At 32.6% G+C, this 16,045-nt stretch overlaps 1 protein-coding gene across 3 annotated transcripts in view; it reads right to left on the bottom strand.

Moving 5' to 3' along the window:
• LOC118196644 (L-asparaginase) overlaps positions 1 to 12,928 on the bottom strand; it is a 68,020-nt gene extending 55,092 nt beyond the window's left edge. Inside the window, exons 1-2 of one of the 3 annotated variants that reach the window (XM_035368134.2) lie at positions 12,456 to 12,928; positions 1,639 to 1,759 (exon numbers count right to left, since the gene is read on the bottom strand). In XM_035368134.2, the coding sequence (XP_035224025.1) occupies positions 1,639 to 1,759; positions 12,456 to 12,681 (347 nt within the window). In that variant the 5' untranslated portion in view covers positions 12,682 to 12,928. Of the gene's footprint in view, positions 1 to 1,638; positions 1,760 to 12,455 lie in introns of those variants that run through there. The other 2 variants (XM_085808579.1, XM_035368198.2) reach the window with 2 other exon arrangements.
• Between the last annotated feature and the right edge of the window lie 3,117 nt (positions 12,929 to 16,045).

Raw genomic sequence — 16,045 nt, 5'->3', positions numbered from 1 at the left:
CAATAAACTGCTCATTAAATAAGGTATAGGTCCTTGGATCATACCTTACTACTTGGATAAATGTGGTAATTCTAGAGCTAATACATGCAAGTAAAGCTCTGACCCTCTGAGGATGAGCACTTTTATTAGACCAAAACCAACTGGATCTCATGCCATATTATGTTGTCCTTCTATTAACAAGCAGGAAGAATGGACAATGCTCAATGCTAAATTTATGAAAATCTCTGATTTTTTTAACGTAAAAACAGATCACCATATACAGTTTCATTTACTCCATGTGCACAGTAATTTGTTTTCGCTTAAAAACAAAATCAGAGAATTGCAAAATTTGGCTTATGCACAACTCTGGCATTGCACATATTAAGTATTACAGTCAAAAGTCGTTAATCCGAACTCGTCGGGACTTCGGCGATTCCGGATTATCGATTTTTCCGGATTATAGATCATCAGTTTAAATCTCGTAAGATGGCATGCAGAAATTCTAAAATTAAAAATATGAAACCGTAATTTATGAAATAAAGAACAATTATGATCTAAAGGGTATCAAAATTTGCAAAAAGAAAAAGCTTAATATTTATTTGTTTACTTTATTAAACATTTCTTTCAATGTAAGTTGTTTAAGTTTTGCTTCGTTTCATGTGATAATACTTTCTCTTTAATTCTATTAAACAGACATAATTTCTTGTTCAGTTACAAAGTTCCGCTGTTCAAGTCCTATAATTGCAATGTCGAGAACACCGACTAATTTGTCAATCGAATATTTTTCGTTTTCACTCTGTCACTTTCTTCGCTATCGGAAGCGAATTATAATGACGAGGAACTTGTTTTAAATCATATCAAAGACGGAGCACATCGAGATGAAATACTAATTTGGTAAGGAATTATAAGCCAAATAAAATAAAAACATCTGCCCTGAAGATAAGGATAGTGCTGACAGATCAACTTCCAATTCATTACGCACCCGCTGCGGCGTTCCCCCCCGCCGAGCAGCGTGAAATTAATAAACAGATTTCGGATTTCAAAACATACTTTCGCTTTAGATCCTTTACATATTAACAAATATATATCGGAAATTCTATTTGATATAATCGAAAGTTCAAGCTTACTTTTATAAAATTGCTCTTACAGTCTGCAAAAAATAATAAGCCGGATCCAATTCGAAAATTAAGGAACAACGCAATCATCAACATTAACTGAAATAGATAATTAGATAATTTTAGCTTATACGTCCATTATACATAAAACGCGCACGCGAAAACGTATTCTGCACTTGCGCACACTCATATGCGCAGTCGTAAAAGGTCTTACGCGCACGCGTAAACGCCTATGCGCATGTGTTAACGCGGCGCATGCGCAGAAAGTTTTTAGTTTTGAGGTCCGGATTATAGATCATTCCGAATTATGGGTGTCCGAATTAACGACTTTTGACTGTATATATATTACATTCATTATATGTAAAATAGTTATTTGTTTCACGAAGCTTTATGTATCATCTAATTAGATTCCATGCCCATATTTATATTTGGTGTTAATAGAAAATAACCAAAACTTTTAACCAGTGGTAAGCTAATAAATCTTTTTATTTATACTAACATCACAATAGTATAATTCCTCATAACTAAGTATAAAAATACTTACGGTAGAATTAAAACATTTTCATCAGGATAACATTTATTGTATTCTTCAGCAGCTATCGGATCATGAAGCTGAGGATATAATTTGATTTTCTTTTCCATGAGATTGGGTACAGGAGCATAAACTAAGAATTGTGATTAAAGGTTAAAAAAAAAATAAGATACACAATAGAATAAAGACAAATAATAAAAAATTAGGCTTCAAAAAGTATTCAGAAAAAAGTGGTGTCCTGATTATTCACCCCTCTGAAAAGCATTCAAAAGGCTATTATGCACTGTGTCACCAAGACAGGCAACCCATGACGTTAATAAATTGTAATTATATGATAGAGCAGGTATGCACACACATGCAGCAGAGGAGTGTTGATTTCTGCCTTCAAATTCTACAGTCATTAGTATTTGTTGCCCTGAAGGCTTTCTTTTCTTTTCTTTTCATGTGTGTGTGTAAGGAAAGGTAATGGGGCTGTGGAATTTCCTAGCTGATGAAATTGAAGGCCTGAATTTCTTCAAAAATATGGCTTTGTCTAAAAGCAAAGAATGCCAAAATTAAATGATTAAATAAATAAATGATTAAATTTTATGAATCAAAAGTTGAGGCCAATGTTGAATTCATGCTATTCTCAGATATTTTTAGGCAAAAACAGATTGCTACATACATGGGAAAACAGCAGTACAATACAAAATTCGTGCAATTCTCTGGTGCTTTTTATGCGAGAACAGCTCACTGTGAACATTCGGAGAACAGCAATGAAAAAAGTTAGACACGGATTTCTTCAGAAAGGTATGTGTTTTGTTATGGATGTTTGTTGCTTTTCTTAATTTTATTGATTCATCGCTCTTTTTTGGAATTCTTGGTCCCCAACTATTTTCAAAATTGCTGTTGTCTTTCATGTATTAACCTGGTGCAAAATTAGTCATCAAGAAGTTTGTGACTTTTCAGAAGGAGCTGTGGATAATCAGAAACTACCTAGAAAATATTTTTTTACATAGCAAATGGGAATTAAAGAAAAATTCTGAATCACAAAAATTTAAGTATTCTAAAACATACTTTTATATAGAAAAACAGAAGAAAAATAAGTTAATCAATAATTTAGGATGCCACTTGGGGTTATCGCGAAATTGTTTCATTTATCACTAAATTGTTATTTAATTTATGGTATCCTGATTAGCTGAATCTTATGGAAACCCTCTTATGGCATCACTGGTTGCATGATTGCAGTGAATTTGACTGATGGGAAAATATTTGTAAGAGCTTATTTCTACATTGGATGCCAGTTAGGAAGTACGTTGCTTATTTTGTGAAATACACCATAAAATGGCTGTATGTGATGAGATTAATCTGAAGTTTCTGTACGGTTTGGAATGAAAAAGGGAAAAAAAAAAAGAAGCATTAATTGACTGGTGTGTAAATGAAGGCTTACTTAGTAGTGACTATAAGTGTCTGTTTGTACGAAGAAAATGAGTATGGTCGAACGTAAAGATCATTCAGATGGCTATGAATGGGTTTGTCGTAAGACAGGTTCATGCAAGAAATGCCACCGACAGTCCGGCACTGTAGAGGATTTTTTTACTCTTATTTTTGTAAATTTATGTGACGATAGTATGCATATTCTAGTTCAGATAATTTTAGAAAGTTTTTGAGTGCTGTTAAGGAATTTTGTGCACCCCAGACTGAAGACACAGAAATTTCTAAATATGGCAAGTCGATACTTCCTTTCTGTAGTGCATATATGCAATAACATGTATTTCCTTTTTTATGTTGTGCGATTTAAAATGCAGTTTATTGAGCTTCGAATGGCTACAAATTTCGTTCAATTTTGGTGATGAGCAACTTTGTTTAAAAATTATATGACATCATCATTCTTTTCATTTTTTTAAATGAAAATAGATCGTTGTGTACATGGAAAAGTCAAGGGAATGCGCAATGCCGAGTTTGAGCAATTCTCTGATGTTTTTTGAAGTGAAAATAGATCGATGTGTTCATGGACACCGAGTTTGTTCAATTCTTTGACTTGTTATTTTGGTTTCATGTAGCGGCCATCTTGAAATTGTGATTTGCTGGCCAATCGCCAATTTTCACCCAGGGGCACCCTGAAATATATATTTACCCCCCAAAATCTACAATGCTTATGATGAGAAAAATGTAGAACCATTTAAATTACATTTGTAAACTACATACTCAGTTAGTTTTCATCAACCTTAAAATATATACAGGCTGTCAGTCAGACCTATAAGTATATGCAGAAAAAGCAGGCTGCTGTATATCTTAGCTTAATTACTATATATTCTTGAATACTTAATAAATATGTAAATTTGCAGAGACATTAGGAGGATTTTTTGAAAGAGAGAGAGATTGAAAAATTAGCAACCGCCTTCACTGAGAATTGAACCACGGACCTCTAGATATCGGCCCAGCATGCAGAACCACTACACCATGAAGGCACACTAGGAAAGTAGAGAAATACCCTATATACTCCCCTTTTTAAATGGCAAGTGGGATTTTCAGGGGACCCAATCGCCAAATCCTGGGTGTGGAGAAACCTCATCCAACACCCTTTTAGTTCAGGCACCACTATAGAGACATTAGGATTTTTTGGAAGCAAGAGAGATTGAAAAATTAGCAACCGCCTTCGCCGGGAATCGAACCATGGACCTCTGGATTACCGGCCCAGGATGCAGAACCACTACACCACGAAGGCATGCTAGGAAAGTTGGAGAAATATCTTATGAATTTTGTGTACAGCATTACATCACTGATAATTCACATTACAAAACTATTTCCTGCAATGGGCTATTAAAAATTTAAAACTGATTTTACCGGGAAAAAAATTATTATATCTTTAAAAACAATTTGTTTACTTTCAGAATTAATAAAAAAAATTATGCTTCTAAACAAAGTTGGAATGGTGCAAAACATCCCCCAAAAAAGTTGTTATGGTGCAAAACATTTCTACAAAAATGTTAAACAATCCTTTTTACATTTTTAAATAATACTCAAAGTTGTTTGATTTTTAATTAAGGCAATGAAAACAAGCATCATCTGCCATAAGAGGATGCCATGTGAAAGAGGGTTTACCTCTTTCGCATCAGTCACCCAAAACGGCTGAGCATTCAGACATTGGCAGGTGGCCCAAACTATTTTCTACCTGGTGCTGTCCCCCATCATGTTAGTGCATTCCTCATTGCTTTTGGGTGTTATTAAATGGCATGTCAATCATTCTTTTGAAGTGACTAAAAGTAGTTCTATTATTTGAATGAACCTTCCTTCTCCTCTGTTTAGAGTCAATGTTTTGCTATTGAGGCCTGAAGTTGCAATCCTGTCCTAAGGGCAAAATACCACACAGCGGTGAAAGCACATAAAGATCCCAAGGGAGAACTTTTTGCTTTACTTGAGTAGGTTATTGTTAGTGCTGTAGCATTTTATTTGGCATGGGGGTAAAGAAATCCATTCCGGCTAAAATACATACATATGGGCGATTTAGATGTTTGAGTGAAACAGATTTTGGCCTCTACTGACGTGAAAGAGTTAAGGGCAACTGGCTGGCTCTATTCATGCTACACTTGTGGAAAATCATAAAAATATCTCTGCTGCCAACCTATACACTAGGATTAAAATCTGGGTTGAGCTATGAGCATTCAGTAGTTATCCATCTAAGCATTATCCACTTGGCCACTGGTAGGACAAAAGTGAATCAAAGAAAGTGAAAATGCTTCTAAAGAATGCCACATAGGATAGCGATAAATAAAAAGATATAAGACAGTGAATAAAAACATGTATCCCTAGATTTAAAAAAAAAAAAAAAAAAAAAAAACGAAGGAAAGACAAGGAAAAAATTAACATACTAAGAAAATTATTTGCAGCAAAAAAGGTCTCTGAAAATTAAAGAAGTTTAAAATTTTTGCACCTTACGTTGAGTTCACTATTAATACAGTAAACAGATACAAATTATCAATACAATACATTTCAAAATTACATAGAGAGATGAGATAGAACAAAAATTAACAAAATAGATGAAAGGATTACTCATAAGAGCTAGATATTTCATACATGACTAAAACACTAACCTTTTATACAAAGCAATGACTTTGTATTATAAAAAATTAAAATTTAGAGTACAGCTATTTCATCCACTTTAAAAATTCAATAACAAGAAATAATGTGATTCATTTAGAGATTGCTTTAATTTTCATGTCACAAATTGAAAGTTTGCAACTTTGATATGTAAGTAATTGACATATAAATAATGTTTTCTTTCTGATTATCCCCGTATCTCCACGATAAGTCCCATATTCATTAGCAGTTTTGTGAACAGCTTTTGTTTGGCCATTTTTGTGGTTCATAAGTATTGTTCTGTTCCTAAATAATAACAAGCATTTTATAGAAACAAGAAGTTATATGATAAAAAAAACAGGAGACTACATAGCTAGTATTTAGATTTGGAAAAAAATATATGGTGAAAGTATATTTATGGGTACCCCTTGGCGATTTTTAGCGGCACATGGATAATGAGTTTGTGCAATTCTTTGACTTATTAAATTGGCTTGTGCAGAGGGGATTTTTGCGCCAAAAATTGCCGCTACACAAAGCCAAAATAACAAAACAAAGAATTGCACAAACTCGGTATCCATGTAATCATCGACCTATTTTCACTTAAAAAAAATCCCAGAATTTCACAAAATTGGCATTGTGCACTCCTTTGACTTTATCCATGTAGACATCGACCTATTTTCACTTAAAAAGTCAAAGGAGCAGCAACAAAAAATATATATAATCTCAATAAACTACATTTTAAATAAAACAATGAAATAACATAAAAAAGAAAATTCATCTTTACACAAAAGAAATATTCAGACGCCTTATTTACGAATTAGCACGTCTTCAGTCAAACACAATTCCTTAACAGCATCCAAAAACTTCCTAAAATTATCTGAACTAGAATCTGTATACTGGCGTCGCCCCATAAACCCACAAAATAAGAGTAAAAAATATCCTCCGTAATGACATTCGACCGTACACATGTCCGACGTTCGACCTTATGCATTTCCATCCTACAAACAGGACACCTAATAATGGCTAGTAAGTAAACCTTCATTTACACACCAGTCAAGTAATGCTCTTTTTTCCCTTTCTTTTCAAATCGAACAGAAACTTTTAATTAATCTTACCACATTTGGCCATTTTACCGTCTAAACCAGTGATTCTCAACTGGTGGTACGCAAGAGCAAAATAGGTGGTACGCAAATAAACAGAGTATTTTTAACTATGAAATTCAAAAATCTTGTGGGGAAAAAAAAAAAAAAAAAGTTGACAGAAATTTCCTGTAATCGAACTCTAACTGAAGATTTAAAAAATAACACTTGTTTAATTTTTTGGCTGAACCGAAAAAAGAATTTAAAGGCATTTCAAATAAAGCTATTAAATTTTTATCACCTTTTTGCAGAACCTATTTGTGTGAACAAGGATTTTCTTCCATGTTATATTTGAAAAATAAATACAGAAGAAAATTAAAAGCGGATCCTAATTTACGGTTAAAACGAAGTGAAATAAAACTAGACAAAAAGAAATTGATGTCGCTTAAACAGGCCTAAATTTCATGCTAAATTTTAGAATTATAACTTAAATTATAACTTTAAATATTATGCAACCAATTTTCAATTATTAAAATTGCAACCAATTTTCAATCTAACACTATTTTTTATGTGTGCATATTTCATATGAATAGCCAATTGGTTGTGCAAATGGCAAAATATTTGTTTTAATATTTTTATTGACAAACTGAAACATAATCACTGTAAAATGTAATGGTGGTACAAAGGTTTCTTCCAATTTTTGTTCAGAAGGTACGCGTTAGTAAAAAAATTGAGAACCACCGGTCTAAACCACAAAACAAGCAATATACTTCCTAACCTGGGGGAACCCTTCTCTCTACTCTAACGAAATATATTTCAGGGTACCCCTTGGCAAAAATTAGCGATTTTTTTGGCACCATTCCTGTTTACATGCAACACCCTCCTAAGTAAAATGGTACCCAAAACATAATTAAAACTATAATCTCAATAAACTGCATTTTAAATTCAAATGAAGCAAGGAAAGAATATAAAAATGGAAATACATGTTATCTAATCTGTGCAGTACAAAAAGGAAATATCGAATTACCTTATTTAGAAACTTCTGTGTCTTCAGTGTGTAGCACACAATATTCCTTAACAACACCCAAAAACTGTTTAAAATTAACTGAACTAGAATCTGTATACTACTGCTGCCACATAAATTCATAAAAGTAAGAATCAAGAATATCCTCCATAGTGCCAGACTGTTGGTGGCATTTCTTTCAAAACTCCCTTTTTATTACGGCCCACATATCTTCGAAAGTATTTGTATGAGCTCCAAATCCTTAAATATTACTGTATAATTTACTTTGAGATGAACCACGCCATTTAAACCTTCATTTATACATCAGTCAATCAATGCTTTCATTTCAAATCATACAGAAACTTCAGGTTAATATTACCACCGGCACATATTTTACCATATAAAGCAAAAAATAAGCAACATACTTCTAATCAACATCCAATGCAGAAATAAGCCCTGAGAAATATTATCCTAAATAATTTAAATTAGCACTATTACACATTAAAATCAATCATGTCATAATAGGGTTTCCAAAACGTACATCATAAAATACTCAGATTACAATAAATAAAACAACTTGGAAATAAATGAAACAACTTGGCGATAATCCAAGGGGTACCCTAAAATATAGTTTATCCTATAGATTTTTACAGCCAGTAGATATTGTTCAGTGAATATGAGAGTTAAATATAGAATATATAAATTCCATATGCACTCAAACACATATTTAGCACATGTCTACATGGCCTGGCTATCATAGTGTGCACATTCTACCAAATATTGAAACTGGGATTACAATTAATCAGAAAGTACAAAATAAATTTTTCAGTAATCTCAACCACAATACTTTCCTCAAATTTCTTTTTTAATGCTTCCCCCCCCGCAAATAATTTAAGATCAGAAATAACAACAGCAGCATAAACCTGACTTTCCATTATTTATAATATCACAGAAGATTAATATAATTTCATTTAACACAGTAAATCACTCACTCAGCATCTTCAGAGAGCTACCAATAATGTGGCAATTTAAAAATGGACTATCTAGACTTTTTAAACCAATTTAAGACTGAATTTTAACTAATTTAAAAAGATGTACACTTCTCTTACATCAGACTGAATTTTATATAACTCTTCACATATCAGGCTGTAAAATTTAAACACCAGAAAAAAAAAAGTGAAAAGCATAATGGTACAACTCTGATATACACCTTAATTTCACCAAATGTAGCGATATGTGTTCTGCGCTGGTTTTGGGTGTGATTGCGTGTTGTATGGCAATCCTGTTGACGTTGAAAAATCTTTTGCTGAAGCTCATTGGTTCGCGTCTGTATCTGAGAAGATAGAGAGGGAAGATAAAATGGTGGAAGTTATTGAATTGAAATTTGTCAAAAAAAATATATCATTGTGGCTATCCTGTTGAGGGGCAGTTGGTGTTTGGAGGAGTGGAAAGAGGACCTGGGAGATTATTTTTAGTGGCTGTGCATGATAGAAGTAGGGATTTGTGATTTTATTTATTTGTGAACCATAGTATGAATTTTCTGAATAGTGTGTCTGGCTGTCATATAAATACTATAGTGATTAAATGGTGGCATGTTAAAGGCGGTATGAAATTGGTATTTCTGCTGTTCGAAAAAGCATTAATTCATGGTAAATGCATTTTATTTTATTCTTGTTCTTATTTTGTAGAATGTTATGTTCATTGTTTTTCTGTATGAATTTCTGTCATTATTATTGTTTTTTGAATTGTTTGAAATTTATTTTAGTTTATTTTGTTGATTAGTGCATAGTGTCTAGATTGTGCAATTCGTAGATGTTTTTTAAAGTTGAAACAGAATGCTGTGCACATAGTATTCTTTGAAACTTATTTTTGTTACGTTAATTTATTTAAGCGAGGTGTGAGTAGTTTATAGATTCGTTAATTGCCTAAATTGTGCAATTCGTAGATTTTTTTTTTTTTTTTAAAGTTTAAACAGGATGCTGTGTACATGATATTTTTTGAAATTTATTGTTGTTAAGTTAATTTATTAAAGCGAGGTGTGCGCAGATTCCTTCGCTGCTTATATTTTGCAATTTGTAGATGTTTTTTTTTAATTTAAAACATATCGCTGTGTACATGGATTCTTGTCAAATATTTTTGGTTAGAAACTTTACGTTTCTGCTATCTAAATTTTTTGTTTTTGTTTTGGATGTTTAGCTTAAATTGTATGTTCAAAACGTGGATTTTGCATGTGCAAAAACTGCGTTTTTGGACACATTTTAGGCTTAGAGTTCGAAATGTACACAAAAAATTTAGATAGTAATATGGCAGCATGGAGTTTCTCGTCAAACATTTTTGGCAAGAAATTTGGCGACTTGAGGGCACATATCAAAGTAGTTCCAGCATAATTATCCATTTTATAACTGTCTTCATACATAATCTATAAAATGTAATGCGGTGCGATTTTTCATTTTTCAATTCTACTTCATGATCTAATCAGACTGTAAAACATATTTGCATCAAGAGAAAAAAGTTGAGAAATATTTGTTTTCCTGCTTGAATAGGAAAAGAAATAACCATTTTTAGAATTTATTCTCAAACTGTTCAGTTTAGTTATTATGTAAAAAAAAATTATTTATTGCAAAATTAAGTGGTCAATCTTTGATTTCTGATATGATTAGAATCTTTGTGAAAATATTTTGACAGTTTTCCAGATTATGTTCAAATAAAATATAGCCATATATAGCTTCCTAATTAAAATTCATCTTCATTCATAAGTTGCACTAATTAAATTATGATACCAACTTAATGATAAAATGATAAAAAAAAATCATTAAGCATATTGTTAACTAAATATTCAATTAAAAAATTAGATATTAAGAAAACTAAATAATATGCTGAAGGCATGGAAATAAAAGTCTGACCATTAGAATTATGTAAAGCACCTAAATTTCAAAATGATACAATTTAATTTCAAAAGTACCTTAAAGAGAAAGCACTGAAATACATCAGCATTAAAGAATATAATAACAATACATGTTCTTAGAGTTTCCAGCCAGTCAGAATTTGTCTAGACAGTCAGGATTCATAACTATATCTGGTGTTGTAGCCTGGATGATGAAAAAAGGTCCCCAAATTTTAAATAAGTGATTATGAGAGAAAGAGAAGAAATCATTAATTTATAGAAGAATGCAAAGGAAAAATGTTCTATGAATAATAATGCCGTAACACCATAGATATTTTCTGAAATCAGAAAATCTTGAAGATTTTAGAAAATAACTTAATTAAAATGTCATCACATTATCTACATCTTCACAACAGACCTGCTTCAGAATGTATGTAATCTAATAATAATAATCTAATGGATATAATCTTTCTATTATCATTTTCTTTCATTTCTTCATACCAATTTTTGTTTGTCGTAAAGGAAGTAAACACAGGCATCTGAAGAAAATTTTCCAAGGGGAAAGGTATGGACAAAGAGAAAATAATTACATGATTTTTTTGTATATAATTTAATTATGGAGTTTGCAAGCTTATAGAAAATAGTACTATATCAGTACAAAAACGCAAATACTACACATATACCAATATAAAAACAAATTCTTTTATCATTTTCAAGAAGCACAAGTGTCACATCTGCTTTCCTTTTAAGGATGTGCATCAGATGCAAGGTTTTTATAACTAGGTCATAGGTATATTTAACACTTTGATTAATTTTTCATAAAATGTTGTAGGTTTTCTTTCCTAAAATATGGCAACCCTACATACTCCAGAAATGCAACATACAGATGTGTGGAGCCATTTGATAGCTTTTTAAAAATGAAAAGCTTTTTTCTAAAATGGAAGCTGGCTAAAGTGCAGAATCGCCCACTTAGTTGTTTGGCGCTTTTTACAATTAGTAAGAAGAATTGGATTTTTGTCAATTTTCTTTGACTTTTTAAGCGAAAATAGGTCGATGTGGACGTGGATAAAGTCAAGGGAGTGCACAATTCCATTTTTGTGCAATTCTGGGATTTTTTTTTTAAGTGAAAATAGGTCGATGTGTACATGGATACCGAGTATGTGCAATTCTTAAAAACGCGCCAAGCAGTCGGCTATTCTGCACTTTCCCCGAATTTCCATGATACGAACTGCTATTCTCTAAGGCACCGTTGCTCAACTTTCTTTTTTTATTTTAAACCCTTAACATATTTTTCATGTCTCAGGGAGCCTATATATATGCATTTCATATGATCAGCCATACATTTACATGGAATTAGCCATGACTTAGCAATTAGTTTCTTGAGCAGCTGCTAGCATTTCTCATGAAGCACTAAGATTTCAAGGCACACCTGATCAGAAACGTTGTCTTTAAGGTTTTAAATTGCGATATCCCAGTGCTACAATTTCACTAAATTTATCACGCGATTCATATACCTCAAACACAAATAACAATATGCAAATACAAGCACAGTCAGAGAGTTCAGTTTCTAACTTATATCTAAAGAATTTCAGTAATGGTACATGAAAGCCATACCATCTAAATGCTAATTCTACTGAACGCTATTTCGGCAGCATCGGATGTGAAAAACACAGTTTTTGTCTAGAACTAAAGACACTACACAAAAAGGATTAACCATTGATTACATTATAGGATAAAAATTATACAAGTTTCAAAATAAAACAGATATAGCCATATGAATTTTAAAAATGAATATTTAACATACCACCATCCTTAGATCGTATCATGCCTATCGTTCCACCAGTATACGAAACCAAAACTTTGGAATAGTTCTTGTCTTGTTTTATTTTATGAAGAGATGAACTTTTTATCAGAGGTCTATAATCAGGCGAATCTTGATAGAATGAAGTCCGAGAGTCACTATTCGGATTACTAACATCCGAATTAACAGCATCTGTTTGAGTGCATAAATCTTTATTTTCCGAATGCATTTCGATTAGAAAATATTACATATATTAAATGGGAAAAAAAAGGCTAACTCCAAACGTTTTATAGGAATGGGCGAGTTTTGTTATAATCGAAAGAAACTTGCAGATCACTTTGCAGATCACTTAAAGTAAAATTACAAGAGTTTGTACAATCATCATGACATTAGCAATATTCACTATACTAAATGCACTATGTTTATTACAAGCGATATGTTGCATCACACACCGGAGAAACAAACAGAGTTGTTGCCAAACTGTAAATTTCTTAAATCGCTTATCTCTAAAAACGCAACTTTCTCTTTCGTCAATAAGATAACACGGCCAAGGACATGAATTTTACGAAATGCCAAAAGTTTACATGTCCATATCAGAATTAGTAGCTGTTCTGAATGATTTAAGTAAGTTCACAATTAATTACTTGCTGAAATAATAAGAATTTAAGAATGGTTGTAAAATAATTCAGGGTGAATACTGAGGGGAAAAATACTTCGAATGAAAAAAATCTGGAAATTTTTCAGTACAAATTATCATGATTGATGCAGAAGAAGAGAGAAAAAATTTCTGAGATATAATTTCTTCAAACAAAAACTGACCTATTAACAATTTTGACGTTTTTCCTGATAACAACAAATAAAAATACTTTATGACGGCTGGGATTTGTTTTTCTTATATTAGACAATTTCTAATGGTTTACTTTTTGCTTTTTAGGTATCTTTTGACATTTTGTTTTATACTTTAATATAATGCTGAATAAAATCAGGAGATAGTACAATAGGAAACTGAACAAAAAAACTGAGGAAATTTAGCTGTCAGACTGTGCGGATAACGGGGTGCTAGTCAGAAGTAGTTGCTTGCTCGTGTCGCCATCTATTAACACCAAGGAGAAGTGCAGCAGTACGCGAGTTTGGCATAAGCTTGAAGATGGTAATGACCTTGGGATTCCATTTTTGATTTGGTTACTACGAGTCGAATTCTCTATCACTAAGGTCCCAATCACATTATGTTTCGGCTACGCGGGACTTGACGTCGAACGGGACAATTCTTAGAACCCGCACAATTCCAGGAAACACACGTACCTAGGTTACCATTCTCACTTACTACGAAGACTTGAACGCCAAATACTAATCGATTATCGCTCAAATTGGGATCATGTGATCCCTCAGAAGCAGAACTTTCGTCTGATTGGTTGTCACTACCCGGGACCCGAGACATTTTCGGTCAGGTTTGAAAAAATCCCTCGTAGCCGCAACAGCGCTTCCGTAGCTAGGCGGGACTTCGCTTCAGGCACGGCTCTTTTTTCTAGGAATCCTCCCGGTTGAATCAGTGCCTCCAGAAAAGTCCCGTCTAGCCGGGACGCGTAATGGCAGACCGCACATTGAGTTGAACAGTGTTAAACGAATGTCGCATACTGCGCATGCCTAGAAAACAATTTGGCGTAATTACTATGTTGGCGCGATTTGAAAAGAAGATAAATACGGTATATGGTAGATGTACCGCCATCTGATTGTACACAAATCTGGCGTTTAAATCTTCGTGCTAAATTAATTACTGTGTTAAAATACTATTTTTTGCTGTACTGCTCAAACAACTAGAAATCTGAAATTATTGCGAAGTAATGTGAAGCAGTGTTTGCATTCAAAATGTAAGATATAATACTTATGAAATTCTGCACATTCCTTTGGAACTGTACAAATTTTCGTTCAAATAAAGACTGAAATTTAGGATATATTAGTTGAAAATTTATTCATTATACTTTTAAGCAATAAAAAAACTTCAGGATTTACCATAAGTACCATTCGTACATACATAAAGAAACACTGAGGAATATAATAAAGTGCTTGCACACAACACTGAAGAAATTTTACAATTCCTTAATGCTAGTTATTAAATTCTTTGAAATGAGAAAATAAAAGCGCGAATATACGCTAACAAACTAAGGGAGAAACTCCAGTTTACAATTACTGAATTATAACATGTAAACAAATTACATCTAAATAACGAATTATTACGAACATACGTTAACAAATATTAAATGCACTGTTATTGACAAATTAAAATAAAACATATATTAGAAAAATAAGCAAGTGCAATTAAAATAACTAACAAGCAAAGCTCCACAACATTGCAGTTGTAAACATCACTCGAACACACTCGACAGCCATGGAGATCACGAATAAGCTAGCGTAGGGTTGCTTATTCGCCAATATGTCTTCCCGCGCCAAAGGTACACCATCAAGCATTCGCAGTAAGCGAAATTAGCTTAACACTGTTCAACTCAACGTGCGGTCTGCCATTACGCAGCTGGGACTGTAGCCAAGTGTGATAAGGGTTAACGCAACAACCCTTGCGGTAGGTTCAGGAATTCCAACACTTTCGAGTTTGCAAGTGTTGAGTGGCTCTCGAAATCAATAGACTAATAATTTAGTACTGTATGCTTGATTCTTCGCTGTATATACACACTATGGTGGGTCGCTGTATAATCCAATGTATAATAGTTCGTTACAATTTCGCTACGACAAACGCTACAAGTGTATGGAAGTTAGCAGGTGTTACGTGACCAGTGGCAACATATCCTCACAAATTAGTTGCATGAGTTACTATAACTGGCTATTTACCATCTCTTTGTGTATAATTTCATGAAAGACTAAACTGAAAAATCATTTAATAGCATGATGCAAAGAAAATCCGCTGAAAAAAACATGTTTTTGCAGTTATTATGTATTGATAAACTTTTCCGTGCGATCATATTTTACTGTATTAACAGACAAATATAATCTCATCCCTACTAACATCCTCAGCAAAACTTCTGATGTATCATCCACGAATATTTTGCGTTTTTGGACTTTTAAAAAGCGAACTGTCCAAACTTCGACCTACAACACTCTAAGGACTTCAAGCTGTTCAAGAGAAAGTGGATAAAATACCTCTTTTAATACTAAAAAAGGCTTTATTGCCTTGAAAATTACGGTGAAGAAAGGTAGTGAAGAATAAGGGTTATCAAATGGAACATTTAAAACATGAAAATTTTAGGGTAAATATTTCTGTAAATACAATGAAAGTGGTTTTAAAAAAATGTGCGAACAGCCTCTGTAGATAAAATACATGTCAACGAAGAGAATTCAATGAATATAATGCAGTACATTCTATACACAAAGCACAATATACAGGGCTTAATTTCTAAAATTAGAAGTGCCGGAGCCCTATGGAAAACCGTTAACAAAGACTAAATAAATAAAATAACTATTAAACTCATTAATAATTTTAAAATTAAATTGTTAATTATTATGAAATTAATTAATAGCTATTTAATTAATGTTTATAAATTGGTATTTAATCAATAATTATTGTATAATTAATTAATTATAAT

Source organism: Stegodyphus dumicola, chromosome X1 (genome assembly GCF_044657685.1).
Source record: "Stegodyphus dumicola isolate Sdum_Otavi_A_Nest chromosome X1, ASM4465768v1".
Lineage (NCBI taxonomy): Eukaryota > Metazoa > Arthropoda > Arachnida > Araneae > Eresidae > Stegodyphus > Stegodyphus dumicola.
Note: the sequence above shows the minus strand (reverse complement) of the source record. Positions and strands in the feature narration are given on the sequence as shown.